Source organism: Notolepis coatsorum (assembly GCF_963971535.1).
Source record: "Notolepis coatsorum genome assembly, chromosome: 4".
NCBI classification, from domain to species: Eukaryota; Metazoa; Chordata; class Actinopteri; order Aulopiformes; family Paralepididae; genus Notolepis; species Notolepis coatsorum.
Window position 1 is genome coordinate 142,431,200 of NC_140168.1, and position 23,855 is coordinate 142,455,054.

General features: G+C 51.0%; 1 protein-coding gene across 1 annotated transcript in view; it reads right to left on the minus strand.

The window, feature by feature from the left end:
* The window catches only part of arhgef15b (Rho guanine nucleotide exchange factor 15b), a 158,428-nt gene that overhangs the window by 56,105 nt on the left and 78,468 nt on the right, over positions 1-23,855 (minus strand). Inside the window, 1 exon segment of the mRNA XM_084312347.1 lies at positions 19,178-19,338. Within this exon segment, the coding sequence (XP_084168473.1) occupies positions 19,178-19,338 (161 nt within the window).

Genomic DNA, 23,855 nt, shown 5'->3' on the forward strand with positions numbered 1-23,855 from the left:
TTACGCAGGAGGTAATTATACAACCTGAATCTTAGGGAATTATATCTATGGTACACTAGTAATATAGCGGGAGATACTGGAAGGGTCCCCCTGGTTGTAAGCCAGCAGGGGTAGAAGATCTGTCGGTAGTAGAGAGTCTGGTCAACGATGACTAAGGAGACTCCGGGTACAGGAGACGGTGCAATAGCCTCTTGATCCACAGACGAATACAGCTGTTCTCCGTAGACTGTAGCTCCACAGTGAAGAAAGCTAGCCGGCCTCAGGCTCTCTGAGGCGCCGACTCGACTTGGCTCCTAGCGGGGTAAATCCAACACGTGCAGGCGTCGGCGATTCTCCGCTCCATAAATCACAGGACCAAAGCAAATATATTCCAGCCGCAAAGGGCTATGTAGTCGTCGGGTAGATTAATCCAGTGTACATGTCCACACGGTTCTCGTCTAGGTCTCCTCGGGTGAAAGCGCAATGAAAGCAGCCCAGCCTGGATAAGAACTCTAGCTAATACGAGGAAGCGTTGGAGATGCTGGTCACTGTAGAACTTTAGCCGCAAGATACACTATACACAAATAGACTATTATTGACTTAATAGAAATATGTCGCACTCGACGGTATAGCGCCAAACTCTGACAATTCAGTTATTAATTCGCACGCGGTCTCAATGCTCTATTCTGGGGCCAAACAGGCCATACTTCACCGCACGTTGTATCGTGGGTGAGGCTTCAACTTATTGGGTAACATACTTCTGTATTCACCTGCGCCGTATTTATATGCACGGTGAACAAACTAGTGCCAATCTCATTTCTGTCGCGTATCCCTGGGCAAGGCCGGGCATGTCCAGACATGTCTTGACGGTGACTTTGAACCTGACTCCGGAGGCGCGGCTCTGGCGCCGGTGGACCGCTGTCCAATAGGAGAATGAAATATTATGGTCTGGGCTAAAGGGATATTCCGTGTATATGTACAAGGAATATACAAGGGATATCAAACGATATACAAATACTATGCAATATATATCAATAAATAAATATATATATTCGGTTTAATCTGATCCTTTGTAACAGCCGCCCCCTAATTAGTCCCACCTAATTAGCTAAGCAGAGACAGATTAACCGCACTGTCCACTACTCAATGTCTGTTGTGAGGGGTCGGTCAGTTCACAAAGTCATGGGGTCATGGTCGTCATCGATAGTATCGGGGAGCCTTGGCAGTTCTATTAGCCTCGCCACGGGTCGGGTGTAGATCCGCCCTTGGACGAGCACTTCGGCTGCTCGGACCTTTCCGTCGGCACCGGTGATCACTTTGCTTACGCGGCCAGCCGGCCACATAGCTCGGGGTAGTGACTGGTCGATAATCATGACGATTGTTCCTTCTGTCAAATTGTCTCTCTCTTTCACCCATTTCTGGCGGGTCTGTAGAGACGGTAGATAGTGGAGTAGGAAGCTGTTCCAAAACTTGTCAGCCAATACTTGACTGTACCTCCACATTCTTCGGCCGTTCGCTTCTTCAGGCCTGTACATTGTCTGTGGTAGCGCGGGGTCCAGCCGCCCCATCAAGAGTGTGTTGGGGGTGACTGGGTCGACATCTGCTACATCACTTGAGACGTGACCGAGGGGCTTTGAGTTCAATACTCCCTCGATCTCCGTGAGGACTGTCATTAGGACTTCTTCCGCCACGGTCTGGGCCCCAAGCACGGCGTACAGGGCTGTCTTTATTGAACGTACTTCTCGTTCCCAAGTTCCACCGAAGTGAGGTGCGTTCGGGGGATTAAACTGGAAGTCAATCTGGGATGGAGCGAGGTGGGTCTTAAGTTCTGGGCCCATAGCTTGGAAGCTCTCTCTCAGCTCTCTTTCTCCGCCTTTGAAGTTTGTCCCGTGATCAGACAATAATATAGACGGTTTGCCTTTCCGCGATGTGAAGGCCATAAGGAATGAGTCTGTGCTCATGGTTGGAAGGAGTTCTATATGCATCGCTCGGGTGGTCATGCATTTGAATACAATACCCCACCGCTTCTCGGTTCCTCTTCCTTTCTTTATATACAGCGGGCCGAAACAGTCCATACCGATGGAGTGAAAAGGCTTGTCGCCGAGTCGGAGGCGACAGGGAGGTAGGTCAGCCATCCGGGGTATACTGGGCTGCGCTCGCCACTTACGACAGTCTAGACAGGTTTGCTGGAAGCGCCGCACTGCTTCTCTCCCTTGCAGTATCCAATAACGACGTCTGATCTCCGCGAAGACTCTCTCTGCCCCGGCGTGATGCACATCCTCGTCGTATTTCTTTATGATCAGCTCTGTGACCTTGTGTCGGCTGTTTAAGACTATCGGGTACTTGACGTCATCCGGTAAGTCTGGAGCTCTCCGCAGACGACCACCCACTCTGATGAGACCATGGGCGTCGCTCTCGGGGGCTAGGTGGAGCAGTCTGCTGTCTGATGGGACGGGCTTTGCTCCCTGTAGACAGTCTAGCTCATCGGGGAACGAGTCTCTCTGGGCTCGTTGTAGTAGAAGAAGTTCTGCTTCTTCGTAGTCAGCTGCTGTAATGTCAGTAGTGAGCTGAACCTCTGGGTGGTGCCACAGGAATGTCTTTAGCTGCGCACTCTCTAGGGTGAGGCAATCGTCTATGTCGGGGTCTGTGGAGACGAGTGTGTTCAATCCACAGAACATAGATTTCTTGTTTTCTGCCTCCTCTTTACTCGCTTCCCGTGGGGTGGGTGTAGGCCACTCTTCTTCCGGGAGCTTGAGGAACTCTGGCCCGTCACTGTATAGGTTGTGACGGGTGAGGTCATCCAGGGACATTCCCCGGGTGATGACGTCAGCTGGGTTGTGTTTTGTGTCCACATACCTCCAGCTTGCTACTTCTGTTAAATCTTGAATCTCTGTGACTCTGACTCCCACGAAGACCTTGTATCTGCACGAATCAGACCGGATCCATGTGAGTACTGTCGTGGAGTCTGACCACAAGATTGTTCTTTGCACCGGAATGGTGAGTTCACGTTGGATTAACGTGGCGAGTTGCGCTCCTGCTAGGGCTGCGCAGAGCTCTAGACGCGGGATAGATTGTTGCTTTCGTGGGGCTATTCTTGAGCGAGCCAGGATGAAAGCAGTATGTATTTCTCCTCCCTCCTCTCGGGCACGCAAGTAGGCCACCGAACCGTAGGCTACTTCGGAGGCGTCGCTGAAGACGTGCAGGTCCATCTGGCACGTCTCCGGCCTCACTGTGGGTGGGAAGTAGCTGCGGCGTATGTTGACACCTGGGAGCGAGCTGAGTTCCGTCTCCCACTCTCTCCATGTGGATGCAAGGTGTTCGGGTATGGGGTCGTCCCAGCCCTGGTCCTTGTCCCATAACGCTCTTACAATCATCTTTGCCCTGGTGGTGTAAGGTAGAATACATCCCAACGGGTCATATTGTCTGGCGAGTGTTCTGTATACACTCCGTCTGGTGGTCGGTAGTGCAGTCGACCTTCCCTGCTCCTTGGTCAGGGGTGTGTGTTTATAATGGAGCGAGTCTGTTTTGAAGCGCCAGACTAGTCCTAATGTCATTTCTTGGGCTTCTCCTGGGATGGTCGCCATCCAGGTCTTGCTGCTTGCTGCCTTGTCCTCGGGGGAGAGGCTGCGCAATACTTGCGGGTCGCTGCTGGCCCACTGCCTGAGATCAAAGCCGCCTTTGATCAGGGAGGCGCGGAGCTTGAGTAGAAGGGCCTCGGCTTCTTCTGGCGTCGAGACGCTTTGCAGACAGTTGTCCACGTAGAAACTATTTCCTACACTTTGTCGGACCTCTTCATCAGCTGCTGGGTCCTCTGCGACGTGTTTTTGCAGTGCAAACGTAGCACAGCATGGGCTGCATGTGGTTCCCAAAGGGAGGACTTCCCATTGATAGATGGCTGGTTGCTCATCCCCGATCCTCTCTCTCCATAGGAACCGCAGCAGGGGCTTGTCCTCCTCCACTAGTCTCACCTGCAGGAACATCCCTTTGATGTCGCCGCTGATGGCCACCTTGTCCTGGCGGAAACGTAGTAACACGCCTAGTAGGGAGGGGCCGAGTGTTGGGCCGGGCAAGAGCTCTTTATTCAGATTTTGTGATCCGATCTGGTAGCTGCAGTTGAACACAATACGATCCTTGCCGTTGTGGTGGACTTTGTGGTGCGGCACGTACCATGATTCGGTCGTCTGATCGGCCTCTTTAATGTCAATTTTCTTTATGTGTCCCGCTGTGATTAGCTTGTTAATCTCAGCGCGGTACACAGTCTCCTGAGCGGGGTCTCTGGCTAGGCGCCGCTCTGTGTTCAATAGATACCGCTCCGTCGCTTCTTTTGGGGCGTGGAAGGTAGGCATACCCTCTCGCCTCAGGAGTGGAGTTGCGTATCTCATCACTCCGTTGACTTTGACTCTCTTTGTCCCTTGCTCGAGGAGGGCTATAGCGTAAATGTCTTCCTTGGAACTAATGTCTTTCTTTTCGTTCTTAAAGGGCATTGTCTCTAGTGTCCATAGCCTCTCGACATGCTGTAGGAGGGTGGTGTCTTCTTCTGTCACTCTGGAGTGGAGGCAGTTAGTGGCTGCTGTTCGGTTAAGAGACTTGGCGAGGGGGCCTTGTAATGTCCATCCTAGGCGGGTCTCGACTGCTGCAGGACAGCCTCTGGGCCCTGTGTGGACCCGGTCTATCGGGACTATGAGGTCTGCATGGTCGGAGCCTATCAGCAGGGTCGGGGTGGCACCGTCTATGAGCGGGATAGGTAGTTGACGCAGGTGCACATATTTATCCATCAGCTTGGCGATGGGGTAGGTGTACTGCGACAGGCCTATTTCTTGGCTGGTGAAAGCATTAGTAATCCTATACCGTCTCTCTGGCTGCCCGCTTGCTGCGATAGTGAAGGAGACATTCTCGCCCTTTATCGTCTTTAGATCTCTTCTTATTGTCCGAATCGTCATCTGGTTTTCGCTCCCCCGCAGCCCCAGCTGGGCCGCAGCGGACGCGAGGAGAAGGGTCTTCTCTGACCCGTCGTCAAGGATGGCGTAAGTGTCCATGACCTTGTCTTGGTAACTCAGTGTTACGCGGACCACCTTTAAGAGCACCCGGGCGCCCCCGCTGCTGGCGGGGTCAATGTACATAACACTTGCCTTTGTGCTGCTTGAGGGTGCAGGCTTTCTTCTGTTACTGTCGTGTAGGACATCTAGGTGGGCTCCGTCACACCGACTACACCTCTTCTTTAAGCGGCAATCGGCTGCCATGTGACTGCGCGCACATCGGTAACAGCGTCGGTTGGACTTTATCCATTGACTCACCTCGTCGGCGGTCATCTTCTTGAACGTGTCACATTGTGACAACCAGTGTTCTTTTTCGCAGTACGGGCACACCATCTTCCACTTCTCTTTCATCGAGGGGGTACTGTGGTTCTTGCTGCTCGGTACTGATTCTGATTGGTGCATGACGGTCACCAATCTTCGGCCATCGTTTGCTCTCCTAGGTCCCTCTCTGGAGCTTGGGGTGCTCCGCATGAACGTATCCAACCGTAGGCTGTTGACTTCTCTCGCCAGGAAGTCGGCTAGGTCTAGGAGGGATGGCTCGGGACCGTTAGGATCACGGTGGTCTCTTTGCCGCCTGAAGCGCTCTTGTCGGGCGGGCGGAAGCTTCTCTAAGATCCTCTCGACATTAGAGTTCGCGTACAGTTCGTGCATACCCTTTTCTCTTTGCGCCCCCAGCATCCCTACCAGGGATTGTACCTTGATAGACAGGTCATCTAGTGAGCGATTGTCTGTTGCTGGGGGTAGGCGGTCAATATGCCTTATCTCTTGTATTACGTAGTCCCATATGCGTCCATATCTTTGGTCGAGTGCTGCTAGAGCCGCTGTGTATGGGGTAGTAGAGGTGGCATAGGCCAGCGCTATATTGTGCGCTCGGGGCACCTTGAGGTGCTTCAGTAGGATAGCATACTTGTACGGTTCATCAGCTACATCGGACATCATTGTCTCTAAGCACATTCGTAGCTCCGTGTACTGTGCTCTGTTCTCGTGGGTGACGTCCGGAAACGTCGGTGTGCCAATGTATGATGCCATGGATGGCTGGCACATCGGTGAGCGTTGGAAGAGAGGCCTCCTAGGCGAGTCTCCTCTTACGCCTCTTGGTGGGCTGGTACCTGCGGGGTACCATGGCCCGCGTATCCAGGTGCTATTCCTCGGGGCTGGTCGTGCGTCAAGCTCACCCGTGAATTGAGTCGGGGGTCTGTAGCGCAGAGCCGCGGGGGTAGAGCCTGGGCTGTACTGGACCTCCTGGTCCTGTGGAGTACTGTGCTGCTGTCGGGCTTGACTCTCCTCCTCTCCCTCTTCTTCTTCCTCTGGCAGGTCCTCTAGATCCTGTAGTCGTCTATTTAGCCTCTCCGCGGTGTAGACCGTTTCTTCCTTGTAGCTGGGTCTCGCGTGGACCGGTCGGGGAAGGAGTTCGGAGGGGGGTATAGGCTCTCTCTGGTGGTCGGGCTCAGGGTCGCTTGATCGGGTAGGGGAGGGTGCCCTTGACCCTTGTCTTGACGAGGCCCTGGAACCCCGTGCGGAGGGAGGGGGTGTTGCCCTGGTGATCAGCTGCTCCATTATCTGCGCTTGTAATCGGTCGCGCTCGGCTTCTCTTTGGGCACCGGCAGCGGCGCGCTGGGCGTCGGCCCGGTCCCTTGCCATATTCTCTTCCGTCTGAAGGCGTCTAATCTCTAGACGTATACGATCTTCGTCGCTCCGTTGCTGCGCCTGAAGGCGTTCTCTTTCCATGGAAGAATGTTCGCGCTCACTAAGCGTCAGTGCTTGGAGTCGATCGCGCTCTGTTGAGGCTGCTAGGCTGGCGAGGAATGCCTGTGCCAGCATCTTGTCCGCCTCGCTGGGGGAAGACGCTGGTTGAGGTGATCCGCTCCTGGCAGTACTCGTTGGAGATCTGTTCTCCTGTGGCGAGTCCTGGAGATCCATCTCCGGGGTGCTCTCCTCTTCTTGTAGCGGGTAGAGTTCCATCCCTGGAGAGCTGTCTTTATCCTGGAGCTCTCCGGGGACTACTTCTTCGGTCTTGGCGGGGGGTAAGGTCGTGTCAGGTCCCTCCTGGTCCCTACCGTGAGCTTGGTCAGTTACGTTAGAACCCACTAGGGCCTCTATTGGCGGGGTAGCCTGGGCGATAGGGTCGGACATAATTTTACTATCTACTTTTTCCGCGTTTACCGTCTGTAGAAGGCTAGGTAGTATATTGGCAACATAATCCTCTAAGTACTGAGGTGTCTGCCGTCTACGCTGCGGGCGATCTACTTTAGGAGAACCGTTTTGTGGAGTGTTCATCATAGGCCATGTCAATATTAATACCACTATATTAATATTACACTAGTTACCCTCCGGCTCGAAGGACCAATTGTAACTGAGGGGTACAATTCCCTGACTGTATTGATAAGTATGGTATCATTAAACCACTACCGCTTTATGTACTTTAATTACTGGCCATACAGTACATGATATATGAATATAATGAACACTTCCCACAATGAACCGGTTCTACACAAAGTTGTCTTTAAGTATTTATTGCAGCAAAAGGTACATAATACTTCTCGATATACTTTGAATGCACTTGTAAGGCAAAGGAATGTGCGTAGGCAAATCAACAATGAATGTCCATTCTCTGGTTACGCAGGAGGTAATTATACAACCTGAATCTTAGGGAATTATATCTATGGTACACTAGTAATATAGCGGGAGATACTGGAAGGGTCCCCCTGGTTGTAAGCCAGCAGGGGTAGAAGATCTGTCGGTAGTAGAGAGTCTGGTCAACGATGACTAAGGAGACTCCGGGTACAGGAGACGGTGCAATAGCCTCTTGATCCACAGACGAATACAGCTGTTCTCCGTAGACTGTAGCTCCACAGTGAAGAAAGCTAGCCGGCCTCAGGCTCTCTGAGGCGCCGACTCGACTTGGCTCCTAGCGGGGTAAATCCAACACGTGCAGGCGTCGGCGATTCTCCGCTCCATAAATCACAGGACCAAAGCAAATATATTCCAGCCGCAAAGGGCTATGTAGTCGTCGGGTAGATTAATCCAGTGTACATGTCCACACGGTTCTCGTCTAGGTCTCCTCGGGTGAAAGCGCAATGAAAGCAGCCCAGCCTGGATAAGAACTCTAGCTAATACGAGGAAGCGTTGGAGATGCTGGTCACTGTAGAACGTTAGCCGCAAGATACACTATACACAAATAGACTATTATTGACTTAATAGAAATATGTCGCACTCGACGGTATAGCGCCAAACTCTGACAATTCAGTTATTAATTCGCACGCGGTCTCAATGCTCTATTCTGGGGCCAAAAAGGCCATACTTCACCGCACGTTGTATCGTGGGTGAGGCTTCAACTTATTGGGTAACATACTTCTGTATTCACCTGCGCCGTATTTATATGCACTGTGAACAAACTAGTGCCAATCTCATTTCTGTCGCGTATCCCTGGGCAAGGCCGGGCATGTCCAGACATGTCTTGACGGTGACTTTGAACCTGACTCCGGAGGCGCGGCTCTGGCGCCGGTGGACCGCTGTCCAATAGGAGAATGAAATATTATGGTCTGTGCTAAAGGGATATTCCGTGTATATGTACAAGGAATATACAAGGGATATCAAACGATATACAAATACTATGCAATATATATCAATAAATAAATATATATATTCGGTTTAATCTGATCCTTTGTAACACACTACATACGGTTAACCCTTTCACTACCACACTACAGAAGGTTAACCCTTTTCACTACCACACTACAGAAGGTTAACCCTTTCACTACCACACTACAGAAGGTTAACCCTATCACTACCACACTACAGAAGGTTAACTGTAACTGAGGGGTACAATTCCCTGACTGTATTACTAGATATGATACTTACTACCACTACCTTTGTACTTAATATTCGGCCACCCAGTACACGGCATAAATATATTATCATGAACACTCTCACGTAGATGAAACGGATCCAACACAAATGTACGAATTAGAAACAGGTCTTTATTTCCTACACAGCGATGGTGTGTAGAATAAGCACTTAATCACTTAATTACATTTATGAATTGAAATAGTATGCACTTTTATGGCAAGGAGTATTCGTCGGTATATCAATAGATAATGTCCAATCTCTGAAGGCGCAGGTGGTAAATATACGACCTGGAATAGTTAAGGAATAACAGCAATGATACTTTAATGATTATAGGCTGGATACACTAGAGGGGGTTAATCCGGTCGCTTGTAAACCGACAGGAGTAGGAGGGGGGGGGGTAGAATCCAGCTGCCTCGTCCGGCCAAGGGTATCCCAGGAGAACCCACTGTAGTGCCGTTCAATGCGCCGGCGATCCTTGGACCACAGATGAAAGCAGGTGGACTCTTTGTGGGCCGGCTCTCTCCGGTCCACGGGGGAGAGATGTGGAGAGACCTCGTCTTGCAGAGCGTCTCCTCACCTTGCGTCCTCTCCAGGGGGGGGGTTCCAACACACGGTAGTGTCGGGGGTCTTTATCCATAGAATAATCAAAGTATCCAAAGCATAATCCGTGCCTGGGAAGGCGGGCTGTCGTCGGTAGAATAATCCGGTATACAGGTCCACTCGCTCGTCGGCTCTGGGGCTCCTCGGGTGCAGCTTCACATAGGGTCAACCACCCTGGGTAAGCAGCCAGTTCTCTGCCCGAAACGATGGGGTACTGACTACGGTAGTATTCTCACCGCACGAAGCACTATATATTAACAGACTATTATTAGCTTAATAGACTACGTCCAACTCGACGATATAGTGCCAAATATGACTATTCAAATATTAATATACACGATGTCTCAATACCGATGGTAGGCCGAACTTGGCCTTACTCCCACACGTGGCATCGCGGGGAGGCTTTACGTCTGTGACTCTATTGGAGGGTAAGAAACTGGACTGAAAAGAAAGTCCTACTTTAGTAGCGCAGTATATATACGCACTATGAACAAATAGTCCCATTAGTGGTGCGGTAGCCAAATTCCTACGCGGAACTAGGACTTGTTCGTACATGTCGAGCGGTACGTTTGAACTGGGTCTGAGGGGTATGGCAGCCTGGCACCAAGGTCTCGACCAATAGTAGAATGGAGACTATTATGGGATGTTCAGTAGGCTAGAATGGATATTCAATGCATATTATACAAGGAATATACAAGGGATATCAGGGAATATTAGAGAATATACAAATACAATTAAATATATATATATAAATAAATATATATATTCGGTTTAATCTGGCCCTTCACAACAGCCACCCCCTGAATAGGTCCCAGACCTAATCAGTTAAACGGAGACAGATTAATCGCGTTGTCTATTTACACATAAGGGTTTGCTGTAGGGGTCAGTCAACTTCACAAAGTCATAGGGTTGTAGGGTCATGGTCATCATCGATTGTGTCTGGGAGTCGAGGCAGTTCTATGAGCCTTGCCACGGGACGGGTGTAAGTGCGACCCTGGACGAGCACTTCAGCTGCTCGGACCTTGCCGTCGGCACCGGTGATCACTTTGCTTACGCGGCCGGCCGGCCACATAGCTCTGGGCAGTGATTGATCAATAATCATGACGACTGTTCCTTCTGTCAAATTGTCTCTCTCCTTTACCCACTTCTGGCGGGTCTGTAGAGACGGTAGGTAGTGCAGTAGGAAACTGTTCCAAAACTTGTCGGCTAATACTTGGCTGTACCTCCACATTCGTCGGCCGTTCGCTTCTTCAGGCCGGTACATTGTCTGGGGTAATGTGGGATCTAGCCGCCCCATCAGGAGTGTGTTGGGGGTAACTGGGTCGATATCCGCCACATCACTGGAGACATATCCGAGGGGCTTCGAGTTAAGTACTCCCTCAATCTCCGTGAGGACTGTCATTAGGACTTCTTCCGCCACAGTCTGGGCCCCAAGTACTGCGTACAGGGCTGTCTTTATGGAGCGCACTTCTCGTTCCCAAGTGCCACCGAAGTGGGGTGCGTTTGGGGGGTTGAATTGGAAATCAACCTGTGCTGGAGCGAGGTGGGTCTTAAGTTCTGGGCCCATAGCTTGGAAGCTCTCTCTCAGCTCTCTTTCGCCGCCTTTAAAGTTTGTCCCATGATCGGACAATAGGGTAGACGGTCTTCCTTTCCGTGATATGAATCTACGGAAGGCCATAAGGAATGAGTCTGTGCTCATGGTCGGGAGAAGCTCGATGTGTATCGCTCTGGTGGTCATGCATTTGAATACAATACCCCACCGCTTCTCGGTTCCTCTTCCTTTCTTTATGTGCAGCGGGCCAAAGCAGTCCATACCCGTTGAGTGGAATGGCTTGTCACCGATTCGGAGGCGACATGGAGGAAGGTCAGCCATCCTTGGTATGCTGGGCTGCGCGCGCCACTTGCGGCAGTCTAGACATGTTCGTTGGAAGCGTCGTACCGCCTCTCTTCCTTGTAGGATCCAGTAACGACGTCTGATTTCCGCGAAGACTCTTTCTGCTCCTGCGTGATGTACATCCTCATCGTATTTCTTTATAATCAGCTCTGTGACCTTGTGTTGGCTGTTCAATACAATCGGGTATTTAATGTCATCCGGTAGATTGGGGGCTCTGCGTAGGCGACCACCCACTCTGATGAGGGTGTGAGCGTCGCTCTCGGGGGCCAGGTGAATTAATCTGCTGTCGGATGGGACGGGCTTTCCTCCCTGTAGACAGGCCAATTCATCGGGGAACGAGTCTCTCTGGGCTCGCTGCAGTAGAAGCAATTCTGCTTCCTCGTAGTTAGCTGCTGACATATCAGCGGGGGACTTGCACTCCGGGTGGTACCGCAGGAATGTTCTTTGTTGTGCACTCTCTATGGACGTGCAATCGTTTATGTTAGGGTCGGTGGAGGCTACGGTGCTCAATCCACAGAACACAGACTTCTTAATTTCCACCTCCTCTGGACTTGCTTCCCTCGGGATAGGCATGGGCCACTGTCCTTCCGGGAGTCTTAGGAATGCGGGGCCGTCACTGTAGACATTGCGACGGGTGAGGTCATCCAGGGGCATCCCCCGGGTGATGACGTCAGCTGGGTTCTGTTTTGTATCAACGTAGCGCCACTCTGTTTCTCCGGTTAACTCTTCGGTTAAGTCTTGAATCTCGGTGACTCTGACTCCCACGAAGACTTTGTACTTGCATGAGTCCGATTTGATCCAGGCGAGTACCGTCGTGGAATCTGACCACAGGATTGTTCTAGACACCGGTATGGTGAGCTCACGTTGGATGAGCGTGGCTAGGTGCGCTCCGGCTAGGGCTGCGCAGAGCTCTAGACGTGGGATAGATTGTTGCTTGCGTGGGGCTATTCTCGAGCGGGCGAGGACAAATGCTGTGTAGATCTCTCCCCCCTGGTCTTGGGCCCGCAAGTAGGCTACTGATCCGTATGCGACCTCTGAGGCGTCACTGAAGACGTGTAAGTCCATTTTACATGTCTCTGGCCTCACCGTGGGTGGGAAGTAGCTTCGGCGCATATTAACGCCTGGGAGTGAGTGGAGCTCCATCTCCCACTCTCTCCAGGTGGATGCAAGGTGTGCGGGAATGGGGTCGTCCCAGCCCTGGTCCTTGTCCCACAATGCTCGTACAATCATTTTTGCCCTGGTGGTGTACGGTAGAATACATCCTAGCGGGTCATATTGTCGGGCGAGTGTTGTGTACACACTCCGTCTGGTGGTCGGCGCCGCCGCCGGCCTTCCCTGCTCCGTAGTCAGGGGCTTGTGTCTGTAGTGAAGCGAATCTGTTTTGAATCGCCACACCAATCCCAGGGTCATCTCCTGGGCTTCTCCCGGGATTGTAGCCATCCAGGTCTCGCTGCTGGCTGCCTTGTCCTCGGAGGAGAGGCTGCGCAGTACTTGCGGATCGCTGCTGGCCCACTGCCTGAGATCAAAGCCGCGTTTGATCAATGAGGCGCGGAGTTTAATCAGGAGAGCCTCGGCTTCTTCCTGGGTTGAAAGGCTTTGTAGACAGTTGTCTACGTAGAAGCTGTTCTTTACGCTGTGTCGGACCTCTTCGTCCGCTGCTGGGTCCTCTGCTACATGTTTCTGTAGTGCAAATGTCGCACAGCAGGGGCTGCACGTCGTTCCGAAGGGGAGGACTTCCCATTGGTAGATGGCTGGGTGCTCATCTCCTGGCTTCTCTCTCCATAGGAACCGTAACAGGGGCTTGTCCGCCTCTACTAATCTCACCTGCAGGAACATTCCTTTAATGTCCCCGCTGATTGACCACCTTTTCCTGGCGGAAGCGGAGTAGAACGCCGAGTAGGGAGGGGCCGAGTGTGGGACCGGGCAGTAACTCTTTATTCAGATTTTGGGATCCGATCTGGTAGCTGCAGTTAAATACTATGCGGTCTTTACCGTTGTGATGGACCTTGTGGTGGGGCACGTACCACGATTCAGTGGTCTGGTCAGCCTCTTTAATGTCCATCTTTGTGACGTGTCCCGCTGTGATGAGCTTCTCAATCTCAGCGCGGTATACACTCTCTTGGGCGGGGTTCTTGGCTAAGCGCCGCTCCGTGTTCAGCAGGTACCGTTCTATGGCGTCTGTCTTGGCGTGGAAAGTAGGCATTCCTTCTCGCCGCAGGAGTGGCGTGGCGTATCTCAACACGCCGTTGACCGGGACTCTCTTGGTCCCTGTCTCGAGGAGGTGAATGGCGTAAATGTCATCTTTAGAGCGAATGTCTTTCTTTCCATTCTTAAAGGGCATTTGTTCCAAGCTCCATAGCCGCTCTACGTGTTGCAGGAGTGCGGTTTCTCCCTCTGTGACTCGGGAGTGGAGACATCTAGTGGCTGTACTTCGGTTGAGAGATTTGGCGAGCGGGCCTTGGAGAGTCCATCCCAAACGGGTCTCGACTGCTGCAGGACAGCCTCGGGGTCCGGTATGAACCCGGTCTATCAGGACAATGAGGTCTGCATGGTCGGAGCCTATCAACAGGGTCGGCATAGCATTGTCTATGAGCGGGATCGGTAACTTGCGCAGATGTGCATATTTCTCCATCAGCTTGGCGACGGGGTATGTGTACCGCGACAGTCCTATTTCTTGGCTGGTGAAAGCGTCTGCAATCTGGTACCGTCGCTCAGGCTGGCCGCTTGCTGCGATAGAGAATGAGACATTCTCGCCCTTTATCGTCTTCAAATCTCGTCTTATTGTCCGAATTGTCATTTGGGTTTCGCTTCCCCGCAGCCCTAGCTGGGCCGCAGCGGAGGCGAGCAGCAGGGTCTTCTCTGACCCGTCATCGAGGACGGCGTAAGTGTCCAGGACTTTATTCTGGTGGCTTAGTGTCACACGCACTACTTTTAGGAGTACTCGGGCTCCACTGCTGCTGGCGGGATCGATGTACATGACGCTTGCTTTGCGGCTGGATGGTGCAGGTGAAGGGCGCCGTCTGTTACTGTCGTGAAGTATGTCCAGATGGGCTCCATCGCACTTGGTGCACCTTTTCTTTAAGCGGCATTCGGCTGCCATGTGTGAGCGCGCACAGCGAAAACAGCGCTTGTTGGACTTTATCCATTGACCTGCTTCCTCCGCGTTCAGCTTGGGGAAGGAGTCACATTGCGCTAGCCAGTGTTCTTTCTCACAGTAGGGGCACACTATCTTCCACTTCTCCGTTCTGGAGGGGGTACTGTGGCTCCTGCTGCTCGGTACTGACTCCGATTGGTGCATCACAGTCACCGATCTTCTTCCATCATTTAGTCGTCTGGTTCCTTCTCTGGAGCCAGGGGTGCTCCGTCCGAATGTATCTAGCCGTAGGCTGCTGACTTCTCTCGCCAGGAAGTCTGCTAGATCGAGGAGGTTCGGTTCGGGGCCATTCGGGTCTCTGTGGTCCCTCTGCCGCCTAAAGCGCTCCTGACGAGCGGGCGGCAGCTTCTCCAGGATCCTTTCCACATTTGAGTTGGCGTAAAGTTCATGCCTCCCCTTCTCTCTTTGCGCTCCCAACATCCCTACCAGGGACTGCACTCTGATGGACAGGTCGTCCAGTGCTCGATTGTCTATTGCTGGGGGTAAGCGGTCGATGTGTCGGATCTCCTGGATCACGTAATCCCATATGCGCCCATACCTCTGGTCCAATGCTACCAGCGCTGCTGTGTATGGGGTGGTGGAAGTCGCGTAGGCGAGCGCTATATTATGTGCGCGGGGTACCTTTAAGTGCTTCAGTAGGATGGCGTATTTGTGGCGTTCATCCAATACATCCACCAACATGGTCTCCAGACACATGCAGAGTTCTGTATACTGGGCCCGGTTCTCTTGGGTGAAGTCGGGTACCATAGGCGTGCCAATGTATGACGCTGACTGTGGATACATCGGCGAGCGTTGGGGGAGAGGCCTCCTAGGCGAGTCTCCTCCCGCTCCTTGGTATGGGCTGGTACCGGCAGTGTACCATGGCCCGCTTGTCCCGGTGCTGTTCCTCGGTGCGGGTCGTGCGTCGTGCTCACCCGTGTATAGAGTCGGGGGTCTGTAGCGCAGCTCCGCGGGAGTATAGCCTGGGCTGTACCGGACCTCCTGGTCTTCGGGCGTGGTTCTCCTCCTCTTCCTCTTCGTCTTCAGTTAGGTCATCCAGTGCTTGTAGTCTCTGGTTTAGCCTCTCCACAGGATATGCTGCTCCTTCCCGGTTGCTAGGTCTCGCTTGGACCGGTGGGGGGAGGTGGTCTGTGGGGGGTATAGACCTCGTCTGTTGGTCAAGTTCAGGGTTGTTTACTCGGCTAGGGGATGCCGCCCTGGAGGTGTGTCTAGACGAGTTCCTGGAGCCTCTGGCGGAGGGAGAGGGTGTTGTCCGTCTGATCAGCTGTTCTATTAGTTGCGACTGCTGTCTGTCGCGCGCTGCGTCCCGTTGAGCACCGGCTCGTTCTCGGGCCACATTCTCTTCCATCTGAATGCGTCTTATTTCTAGACGTATCTGCTCGTGTTCGCTTCGCTGCTGGATCTGCAGTCGGTCGCGTTCAGCAGCGGCGTTCAGGCTGATGAGGAAGGCCTGCTGTAGGGTCCTCTCTGCCTCGCTGGGAGAAGGCGGTTGTATAGGGGAGCCTTCCCTCGGGGTACTCCTTGCGGAGCCTTGGAGCTCTATCTCCACGGTGCTCTCCCCGTCTTCTTCCGTGCCGAGTTCTCTCTCGGTAGCGTTGTATTCCTCCCGGGACTCATCGGGGACTACTTCTTCAGTACTGGCGGGGTGTGAAGTCATGTCTGGTTCCCACTGGTCCCCACCGTGAACTTGGTCAGTTACATTAGAGCCCGTAGGGGCCTCTATGGTCGGGGTAGTCTGGGCGTTGGGGTTAGACATACTTTTACTTTCTAGTTTTACCGCGTTTACTGTTAGTAGAAGACTAGGTTGTTGACTGACAGCGTAAGCCTCTAAGTACTGAGGGAGCCGTCGTTCGCGCTGCGGGCGTTGGTTAGGAGGATCGTTTCGTGGAGTGTTCATCATAGGCCATTTCAATATTAATAACACTATATTAATATTACACTAATTACCCTCCGGCTCGAAGGACCAATTGTAACTGAGGGGTACAATTCCCTGACTGTATTACTAGATATGATACTTACTACCACTACCTTTGTACTTAATATTCGGCCACCCAGTACACGGCATAAATATATTATCATGAACACTCTCACGTAGATGAAACGGATCCAACACAAATGTACGAATTAGAAACAGGTCTTTATTTCCTACACAGCGATGGTGTGTAGAATAAGCACTTAATCACTTAATTACATTTATGAATTGAAATAGTATGCACTTTTATGGCAAGGAGTATTCGTCGGTATATCAATAGATAATGTCCAATCTCTGAAGGCGCAGGTGGTAAATATACGACCTGGAATAGTTAAGGAATAACAGCAATGATACTTTAATGATTATAGGCTGGATACACTAGAGGGGGTTAATCCGGTCGCTTGTAAACCGACAGGAGTAGGAGGGGGGGGGGTAGAATCCAGCTGCCTCGTCCGGCCAAGGGTATCCCAGGAGAACCCACTGTAGTGCCGTTCAATGCGCCGGCGATCCTTGGACCACAGATGAAAGCAGGTGGACTCTTTGTGGGCCGGCTCTCTCCGGTCCACGGGGGAGAGATGTGGAGAGACCTCGTCTTGCAGAGCGTCTCCTCACCTTGCGTCCTCTCCAGGGGGGGGGTTCCAACACACGGTAGTGTCGGGGGTCTTTATCCATAGAATAATCAAAGTATCCAAAGCATAATCCGTGCCTGGGAAGGCGGGCTGTCGTCGGTAGAATAATCCGGTATACAGGTCCACTCGCTCGTCGGCTCTGGGGCTCCTCGGGTGCAGCTTCACATAGGGTCAACCACCCTGGGTAAGCAGCCAGTTCTCTGCCCGAAACGATGGGGTACTGACTACGGTAGTATTCTCACCGCACGAAGCACTATATATTAACAGACTATTATTAGCTTAATAGACTACGTCCAACTCGACGATATAGTGCCAAATATGACTATTCAAATATTAATATACACGATGTCTCAATACCGATGGTAGGCCGAACTTGGCCTTACTCCCACACGTGGCATCGCGGGGAGGCTTTACGTCTGTGACTCTATTGGAGGGTAAGAAACTGGACTGAAAAGAAAGTCCTACTTTAGTAGCGCAGTATATATACGCACTATGAACAAATAGTCCCATTAGTGGTGCGGTAGCCAAATTCCTACGCGGAACTAGGACTTGTTCGTACATGTCGAGCGGTACGTTTGAACTGGGTCTGAGGGGTATGGCAGCCTGGCACCAAGGTCTCGACCAATAGTAGAATGGAGACTATTATGGGATGTTCAGTAGGCTAGAATGGATATTCAATGCATATTGTACAAGGAATATACAAGGGATATCAGGGAATATTAGAGAATATACAAATACAATTAAATATATATATATAAATAAATATATATATTCGGTTTAATCTGGCCCTTCACAACATTAACCCTTTCACTACCACACTACAAAAGGTTAATCCTTTCACTACAGAAGGTTAATCCTTTCACTACCGGTGTGTGAATGTGTGAGTGAATCTGTGAACGCGAGGAACAAATTGTAAAGCGCTTTGGATAAAAGCGGTTATATAAACGCAGTCCATTGTCAACGGAGGAGCTCCAGACTTTATACCTGGTGACAACAGTCTGACTCACGAGTCTGACTTCTCTGGTGGATAAAAGTGATATATAAACAGTCCATTTACTAGGGCTGTCCCTGACTAAGGATTTGTATAGTCAACTTTGATTGGCCAAAATTTGCAGATAGTCGATTTTTTTTATAAAAGATATATATATTTGTTATCATTCCATTGGGGTGTGGGGGTGCCGAATGTCTGAAGGAGTCAACTGAAGGCTTCTTGTCCTCTGCAAAAGCATACAATTGGTCCACTGATGGGATACATCTTTAATAATATATTAAAATATTGTATAATACTGTACCAATATGGTGTAGAATAAATAGTATGATTTAGTTATATTATAATAAAATAGAAATTAGATAGTATATAGAAGTATAATACATTATATAAGTGTGTGTGTGTGGGTGTGTATGTGTGTGTAAATGAATGAACCTAAATATGTAGTTTGACTGATAGATAGACAAAATGGGTTTATTTATGTTGATTTAATTTGGTTGTGTTGAAAATGGGTATATTCTGTTTGGTTTTACACAATAAGTCTATCGGTGTGTTGTGTGTGTGTAGGGGCAGGTATATATAAGATTTGTTCTTCTTCCTGTTCCTTTCGGCCATGGTATTTTTGGTGAATTATATGAATGTACTGTTGGACTGTGGTAATTCCATGTACGAATAAATAAATAAATAAAAATATTTGTCTAGTCTAGTGTGTTCATTAGACGGGTGAAATCCTCTTTCAGTGCCTCTGTGCCCTCTCTGGTATGCACGCCATTAGTGTTAGCCACGCTTCTAGGCCTCTTTGCTTTTAGAAAGAATGAAAAAAAAAACAATTTACATGATAGGAAACTGGCTTTTTTCGTAAAAGAAACCACATCAGAACAAAACAAAAAAACATCAGATGTGCCAAGAGTGCAAACATGCTCTTGGTTTGTCTCACAGGTCGACCCAATGGCAATTTCAAGTCGCGGGGGAAATCCAATATATCCTTCCTTCCACGCTTCCCTCTCCCCTGTCTCATTCACTCTCTCTCTACCGCCTGTCCCCTCCGCCCATCCCACCCTGTCCTCGGTCCTCACCTCTCGCTGACCTCACGGATCCTCAGGACGTTGGAGAAGAGGGTCTTCCTGTCCCGGATGATCAGGGTCTCCTCCAGCTCTCGGCTCTCCAGGAAGTGTTCGGTCAGAACGCGCAGCGAGCGCAGGTAGGACGCCTCCGACGAGAGCACCTCGAACATGCTCTGTGAGGAGAGGAGGGGAGGGGAGGAGAGAGGAGGGGAGGGGAGGGAGGGGAGGGGAGGAGAGGAGAGCAGAGGAGAGGAGAGGAGAGGAGGTGAGGTGGAGAGGAGAGGAGAGGAGAGGAGAGGAGAGAGGAGGGGAGGGGAGGGGACGGGACAGGAGGAGAGGAGAGCAGAGGAGAGGAGAGCAGAGGAGGTGAGGGGGAGAGGAGAGGAGAGGAGAGGAGGAGAGAGGAGGGGAGGAGAGGAGAGAGGATGAGAGGGGAGGGGACGGGAGGAGAGGAGAGGAGAGCAGAGGAGAGGAGAGGAGAGGAGAGGAGAGGAGAGGAGGTGAGGGGGAGAGGAGAGGAGAGGAGAGGAGGAGAGAGGAGGGGAGGAGAGGAGAGAGGAGGAGAGGGGAGGGGACGGGAGGAGAGGAGAGGAGAGGAGAGGAGAGGAGAGGAGAGGAGGTGAGGGGAGAGGAGAGGAGAGGAGAGGAGAGGAGAGGAGAGGAGAGGAGGAGGGGAGGAGAGGAGAGAGGAGGAGAGGGGAGGAGAGAGGGGGGAGGAGAGGGGAGGAGAGAGGAGGGGAGGAGAGGAGAGAGGAGGAGAGGGGAGGGGACGGGAGGAGAGGAGAGGAGAGCAGAGGAGAGGAGAGGAGGTGAGGGGGAGAGGAGAGGAGAGGAGAGGAGGGGAGGAGAGGAGAGAGGAGGGGAGGAGAGGAGAGAGGAGGAGAGGGGAGGAGAGAGGGGGGAGGGGAGGAGAGGAGAGGAGAGGAGAAGGGATGAGAGAGGAGGGGAGGAGAGGGGAGGATAGAGGAGGTGAGGAGAAGGGAGGTGAGGAGAGAGGAGGGGATGAGAGGAGACGAGAGGGGAGCAGAGGGGAGGAGAGAGGAGGAGAGGAGAGGGGATGAGAGAGTAGGAGAGGAGAGGAGGTGAGGAGAGGAGAGGAGGAGAGGAGGAGAGGAGAGGGGATGAGAGGAGGGGAGAGAGAGGGGAGGAGAGAGGAGGGAAGGGGAGGAGAGGAGAGAGAGGAGAGGGGAGGAGAGAGGAGGGAAGGGGAGGAGCGGAGAGAGAGGAGAGGGGAGGAGAGAGGAGGTGAGGAGGAGAGGAGAGGGGAGCAGAGGAGAGAGGAGGTGAGGAGAGGGGAGAGAGAAGGAGGAGAGGGGAGGAGAGAGGAGGGAAGGGGAGGAGAGGAGAGAGAGGAGAGGGGAGGAGAGAGGAGGGAAGGGGAGGAGAGGAGAGAGAGGAGAGGGGAGGAGAGAGGAGGTGAGGAGGAGAGGGGAGGGGAGCAGAGGAGAGAGGAGGTGAGGAGAGGGGAGAGAGAAGGAGGAGAGGGGAGGAGAGAGTAGGAGAGGAGAGGAGGTGAGGAGAGGAGAGGAGGAGAGGAGGAGAGCGACTTCAGTTTCAGGATTGAGATCATTACTTTACTGAAAACGACTTCATACTCGTTCTCTGTAATACAGTATAAATATACAAACAATACCCTATGTTACCATAGGACAGTTGTTGCTGTACTGAGACTAAGGTTTCATTCACATTTTATTAGATTATATTCAAATGTATTGTCATTATACAGCACAAGTACAGTACAACGTAAAGAAGTAGTGTAGGCTACTTAATTCACAGCTACTGTATCTCAGGCTGCTTACTGGGTTCTCAATGGGCTCTAGCTACTCCTCACCCAGCTCTCCTAACTAATTATTACAAGTTTGCATTGTGTCTTCGAAGGGATCAACAGAAAGCTCAAAGAGTCTCAACAAAGGCTGGTGGTTTCCCAGAAAACCACAGAAGAAGGCACCCCGGAGGATTTGAAAAGGGAGAGAAGGGGGTAATTGTATACTGTATTTCAGCAGTGGGTTGTGTTTTCACCTCACCAGCCTTTTATTTATTTTTATTTTTTGTATCCACTTTTTCTCCTTATTTTTCTCCCATCCAAATTTCATGTTTCCAATTCTCCCTTCCCCTGTCTTGAACATTGCTCGCATATGCCCCCCACTGGCCGGTTGTAGGGAGGATAGAAGCCTTGCATCACGTGTCCCCTCCAATACACGAGGAGGCAGCCTGTCACATCTTTTCACCTGCCAGCGCGGACTCTCAGTGGCGAGGTGTAACGTGTTGGAGGCTCACACTACCCCCGCTATTTCCTGTCTCTGCTGTGCAGGCGCCCCAACCGACCTGTAGGAGTCGCTGTCCACAACGTCCAGATTACCACCCATCGACTTCCACCTGCTAACTCTGCCAATTGAGGTAGTATGACGGCCAGACCAAGCCGGAGGCAACGCCGACAGCCGGATTCGAACCCAGTGTCTCTTGCGTTAGTGACAAGCGCAATGTCCGCTGCGCCACCCAGCCGCTTCTCACCAGCCTTTGTTGAGACTCTGAGCTTTCTGCTGATTGGTTGGATGAGTTTTGACTTTTGACCCTCAATACGCAGCATTTCGTTATAGACCTTTGTTTATACATACAAAGCTGGTCAATAGAGCTACTCCTCATCGTGGCTACTTTCTACTATTTTGGTGATGCAACAATTTTAGATAATTTTACTGTTGCAATTGTTGTAAGACGCTCTACATCAGAGTGTCTGTGATACACGCCTAAAATGTAAATGCCATATGTCTCTTCTCATTGCTCCGTCACTCAATAATTTATTTGAAACCTTTTCCTCCTCAGAATCCCTCTGTTCCTCTCCTCTTTTAAATGTTACTTGTCCTTTCGGACAAGTTATGTTTTTGTAGGTTTTTATTGATTTTTGCTACCAGGCAGTCCGGTAGAGAGAGAGCGAGAGGAGGAATGGGAGACAGACCAGGCTGCAGAAACAAATGAGTGGGGGGGCATAAAATGTTCTCGGGGGGGCACAATGGTTTTTCAACACAGGTTCCCTTTTATACGTTTCAGCTGGGACAGCGGCGCTGTGGCTTGCTTGGCGCTGCCCACGGTGCTGAACTAAACAGCAGAGAGGCAATTGACAAATCTAATTTCTCTCTATCTTAAGAACTTTCACTTATACAAAAACAGACTGAACGGATATATATAACAGACCTGCTGGGGCAGCGGACTGAGAGCAGGGGACACAAACAGGCTGGATAAGATGGTCAAGAAGGCCAGTAGCGTGGTTGGGGTGGAGCTGGAGGGTGGCGGAGAGGAGGAACCTTGCTAAGCTCCAGGCCATCAGGGAAAACCCCTCCCACCCACTATACACAGACTTGGCTGACAGGAGGAGCATGTTATAGGCTCACACTACCTAAATGCAGCACTGAACGGCACAGGAAGTCCTTCATTCCGACAGCCATCAGACTATACAATGCATCACTGTGCACAGAGTGACAATTACCATCTTCCTGGACTCTTACTTTTTAAACAGCACTGTGCATTATTACACCTACTGTAGACTTCAGTATATTTTTACTGTATTTATTTACTGTATCTTTTATTCTATTTTTATTCTATTTCATTTTATTCTATTCTTAGGCCATTTGTTTTGTTATTCTTATTTGTGACTTGTTCTGTCTAAATGTTTAATGTTGAGTGATTTGCAGTGTCAAATTTCCCTCAGGATAATACATTTCTATTCTATTCTATTCTATATCTTTGAAAAGTCTCAAACCTATCTTTCAACACTTCTGAATTCACTGAAAACTGAACTGAACTGACAAAAATAAGGTGCATAAAAAAGCAAACAAAATTCCTCCACAGGCCATAAGTAGAGCGGCAAGCAGCGTTTGGGGACAGAGTGAAATCTTCTTAAAACACTGCCCCTCCACTCATTCCTGAACTTTTTTGTTAAGTCCTTCTCAAATGCCAACTGAATTAAATTGGCCTTAGTTGTGTCGATGAAGCATACTAAGGCGATGTTCTGTAAAGACGTTCTTGAGGGTAGAAAACGAATTCTCACAGAGTGCCGTGCTAGCTTCAGTAGTGTTGTTGTTGACATCAGTGCCCACTAGGGCTGTCCCCGACTAAGGATTTGGATAGTTGACTTTGATTAAAAAAAAAAAAAAAAAAAAAAAAAAAAGGGGGGGGGTTTCTTTTTTTTACCAGGGTGGGCACAGCTGACTCAGTGGGCGGGCCCGGCCCCCTAATGCCCGCCCATGGCGCCGGGACTGAGACCGGGGAAGACATTCGGCAAAGATCACCGGGTCCGGGAGTCGAACCCGAGTCGGCCGTGTTGCACCCCGTGGCGCCCTGTTCCTCTCCTCTTTTACCCCCCCATCCATCCATCCATCCATCCATCCCCCCCATCCATCCATCCATCCATCCATCCATTTGTCAACCCATCCATCCATCCATTTATCGATTCATCCATCCATCCATCCATCATCCATCCATCCATCCATTTGTCAACCCATCCATCCATCCATCCATTTATCGATTCATCCATCCATCCATCCACCCACCCAGACTTTGGAACTCCCTGCCCCCCACATGTCCCGACAGTCTGACTCCATAACATCATTCAAAACTCACTGTAACTGCACCCTGTGTGTCACTGTTTTTGATACTTCCTGTTGTTTGTTTTGTTTTGAACTTCACTGACACTTTG